General features: G+C 34.7%; 1 protein-coding gene across 1 annotated transcript; it reads left to right on the top strand.

Moving 5' to 3' along the window:
- Positions 1-248: 248 nt before the first annotated feature.
- Positions 249-4,380, top strand: LOC128220704 (galactosylceramide sulfotransferase-like). The gene is made up of 2 exons (XM_052929201.1): positions 249-498; positions 2,934-4,380. Exons 1-2 carry the CDS (start codon positions 470-472, stop codon positions 4,153-4,155), a joined length of 1,251 nt encoding a protein of 416 aa, XP_052785161.1. The 5' UTR covers positions 249-469; the 3' UTR covers positions 4,156-4,380.
- Positions 4,381-4,605: the final 225 nt, after the last annotated feature.

Here is a 4,605-nt window from a genome sequence, read left to right as displayed (position 1 = left end):
TTTAAATATCTCCATATTATCCTTTATACAAATTATTGCCCCTGATTGACTATGGAACTAAGGTTAAAGTTTTAGGGCAAGTTAGGATATTTATTAATAACTTCTTTATCCTTCATTCATTTGTCTTATCCAAAGCAGTTATTCCATTATAGACAAGGTGAAATAATTTTCTTCTAATTTGTTTTACTCAAACGTAGAAAATTATATTTAATATATCACTGTGAACATCTGTCGATAGTGGAATACATTATAATGATGATATAGTATGCCACTGATTGGATTTATTGATTCTTATAGATAATGTCTGAAACATGTTGAGACTATTCTCGTTCTTTATATAGTTATATATATTAATATATTTCAAAACTCCTTTTGTCATGTTTTGTGACATGAGTTATAGGGAATAAACTTGGAAACTTGGAATCCGTTATAGGTGCATCCATTAATTCTCTCTATTTTAGTTTTCCGAATGAGGCTTGATATTATCCTTAAATCATGGTAAGTGTATTTTTATACCATTTGAATAGTTCAAACATGATGGTAGTTGTTTTTGGTTATTGTTTTAATTCATAGTTGTTTTTTGTTTGTTGTTTTAATTCATTTATAAGTAATGGTAATTATATGCCTACTATACCCCTTCTTATTGATTGGTCAATATTTATCCAAATAATTACCGTTAACCAATCAAATTGTTTGAACCAAAAGATAACCTTTGGGTCTAACTTATCTAGTTTTTTGTTAATCAACTTTTACGTATTTGACGCGATACCGGGACAATTGTAGCACTAATACTCAACAATCGACGACAATATATGCCAATATTTTGCCATGTCGACCAAAGTCGCCTAAAACGAGTTTCTGCCGTTTTGATTTGCTACTAAACTCGCCAAATACTGGATTAGAGGAACGGACCATTCTCATGTCGAAACTTGCCCTGATATGAGAATGCTAAAAATTATTTTAAGAGGCAGCCATTTTGTTTTCCGTTTTTTTCCGACTGTTTTGAGAATTGTAAGCCTCATTTAAAACATATTTGGAATTTCTAGTATATAAAATACTTCAACCACTCTGTACGTCTTATAAAACAGTTGTATTGAACCTGTTGGCGGAGTTGGGAATAGTCATTTTGTACCCTAACATTTCCTTACCTCCGATTTTTGGCCATTTCGTACCCTATATTTTATTTTGGTTTTGGTCCTGAAATACAATGCTTAAATGGATTTAGATGTGTTGTATTAAAGCTGCACTCTCACAGAATTACCGTTTTTACAACTTTTTTTAATTTTTGTCTTTGAATGAGCAATTTTTTGCGTAAATATCTGCAAACCAGTGATAAAAGACTGCTGACAAAATATGTTACTAGTTAATGGTGTTTTGTCGGGTATCCCAGAGAGTGAGGACCTGGCGTGCCTTGGGGAGTGTCTAGAGCCTCCAGTGACATATTTTAGGGCTGGATCGTCTAGAGGCCCCACCACCCTTGCCCCGGTCGGTGGGGATTACCTTCATTACTCCCAACCAGCCTCCCAAGGTACATCAGGGTGGACGGCACTAGTCTTGTATTATTCGTACATCCTAGACAGGAAGACCCCGATATATGTTTCAATTGTCAGGGGTTTGGCCACAAGGCACATGAATGTATTAAATTAGTAGCATGTGCTAGGTGCGTTGGCACCCATTCAACAACAGATTGCCAAAGTCTGAATCTCAAATGTAAAAACTGTGGTTAATTTCATTGACCGAATATAATTGTGGTTTAAGTTCTATTCAATCAGTAATCTACTTATGTGTTCATACCTATATAGTGCCTCTCAATCCTGGCTGTTCTAAAACCACTACGTATTAGTAATAAATCCGTTACTTAAGTGGTATTAGGGATTACTGTTTCAGGGCGTAAACAAATCCAAGTCGGAGTCCTACAAATAGGGAAGAGTATTTATGGAGAGACAACTAATATTAAACTTCTATATCCACCTGCAAACTCTTTCCATCACAAATTGCAAACGATTTACGAAAAGGTATGCTTCCTAAGAATGTACAAAGCAATCGGCTTTATTCATAAGTCTTAAACTGTCTTTGCAATGTCACTAATGCCGTATGTGTATACCACGTGATAAATTACGTCATAAATGCTACTTCGGAAGGCAACATTTAGCTTCGAATGATGACTTAAAACAAAGATGAGAGAGCGTCCATGGAACATTGAAAAATAAACCATTTTTTTGAGTTGTTCATATTTTTGAATTTGAAAATATATTATTATAATATTTGACTTTTCATGTGATATTTCTATTCGTTCAATTGACACTGAATGACTCTAGCGGCCTACTATAAAAACTGGATAATTTATCCGCAGATTATCTTTTGGTTAGTTTGCACAAGCTCGCAATTTAATATGTCATTATTGGATAAATGTTGACCAATCAATAAACAATTCAACGAAATTTAACCAAAGGATAAACCGGAGCTGCAGTCTCACAGATTGGCCGTTTTGACAATATTTTTGTCTTGGAACGAGACGATTTATGCGAAAATGCATGGAAACCAGTCATTTAACACTGCTGACAAAAAGTTCGATCACAGATTTTTTAAATAAGTGTGATAGTTTATGCAGTTTTTCTTAGTAACGCTTTAAGCCATAAAACATTAATTTTCGACCGGAAATATGGATATCTGAGATCAGATCTTTTAAGAGCAATCTTGTATCACTGGTTTGCAGGTATTTGCGCAAACAATTGCTCTTTCTAAGACAAAAGATAAAAAAAAATGTAAAAACGGTATATCTGTGAGAGAGCAGCTTTTAACAGTTGGCTGCAGATGCAGATAACCAGTATGTCGACGTCATGAGCACCATTCTATGTTTGTACCAGTTGAATCAACGGTGTTATTTTTCATATTATTTTTGTAAATTGTATGCCTTCAATTTCATTTTTCAGGGGTTTGCTGACATGTGTGGTAGTACTTTTAGTGCTCTACATTTCTTCAAACATCCCATCCGGCGATGTTCGCGACCCACATATTGTGAAATCAAAGACGAATATAATTGTGAAGACTAAACCATCCGAAAATACTGGTTTAAGCTCACGTTTCAGCCAAAATATTCCGATCGACGACCCCAAGATACCACGTTCGGATCAGAGAATCAAAAGCTTCAGCAATCCGTCTATTCCTGAAGCTCACCGCTTGGTTTTCCTAAAAGTGCATAAAACCGGAAGTTCTACTGTTCAGAACATATTTTTAAGATTCGGCTTATCCCGGAACCTTACCTTTGTACTTGCCCATGACAAGCACAGTCTGACTGAGTCCGGCTATTCTAATGTGATAAGTTTTCAGAATTCTCTATCGGAGAAGAACATTGTACCCCATCCTACGGGGAAACAGTATGACATCATGTGCTGCCATGTCATTTACAATAAACGCAACTTTACACGAATGTTACCTGCTGACATGAAATACATAGGAATAACTCGCCAGCCAATAAAGAGGCTTGAATCAGCATTTCGGTTTTTTAAATTGTTTCCAGGTGTAAATCTTACTGACTTTGCTGCATCACCTTTTAGATATGATAAAGAGAAAAACTCGATGGCAAATAACAGAATGGCTTTTGAATTTGGGTTTCCACTTCGTTTGTTTCCAAACAGTGGCATACAATTAGATGGTTTGGTTATAAAACAAGAGGTTAATGATTATCTTGACGAACTAATGAACGATTATTGTTTAATAATGATTAATGAACGCTTGGATGAATCAGCTGTCTTGCTGAAAAGGATACTAGGATGGCAGCTTAAAGATATTTTTTACCAGAAACAAATGGTTTCAAAAGAAGAACCAAGACGATTTAGCTCCAATGATGTCGATAAGCTCAATGCGTTCCTTTACCTTGATTTTGCGTTGTACGAACGAGCTGTTGAAGAATTTAACAAGAAAGTATTGCGTGAAGGTGAAGACTTTGTAGAGGAAGTGGCACACTTTAGGAAAATAAACGAAAGAGTAACTAACTACTGCAAAAGCGAATCAATGTCTACGATGAGTTTTGAAGCTTCACCATGGAGCTCCTCCTTCGTGATATCAAAGCATGACTGTTATCTGTACGCAAGGAAAGAAACTCCATTTATTCAAGATATAAGAAAGATGATGTACGGGCATTTGAACAACTGAATTTTGCTTCTAGATAATTGTACAGTAATTGCTATGCGACATTTGCTTGATATTGATATTTTCTCATAATATACACAAAAGGTATAATGTGATTATCAACTCAGTTCATGTAACATGACAGCATGAGCAGATGGAAAAGAAAAAACATAAAAAAACAACGAGGCTGTTGTAAAAAAGCAAATATTCAATATGCAAAGGTACAAAGCAAATAAAATCTGCTTGATATTGATTTTATCTCATATCTCATTTATCACTGTATGAATTTAATAAAGCAATAGTTAATACTCATTTTGAAAAGTACTACATTTCAGTAAAAAAAGGAAAATCAATACAATATTTCGCTTTACATGTTGGTATTTGAGTCGTGAGAAATATACACAAAGTTGCTTTCTTAATGTGATAATATTTATGAGTTTCATAGTATACAGTTGGTGTAATGTTTAAAGTACT

Source organism: Mya arenaria, chromosome 15 (genome assembly GCF_026914265.1).
Source record: "Mya arenaria isolate MELC-2E11 chromosome 15, ASM2691426v1".
Taxonomy (NCBI): domain Eukaryota; kingdom Metazoa; phylum Mollusca; class Bivalvia; order Myida; family Myidae; genus Mya; species Mya arenaria.
The sequence above is the reverse complement of the archived record's forward strand: the minus strand, read 5'-3'. Positions and strand labels throughout refer to the sequence as shown.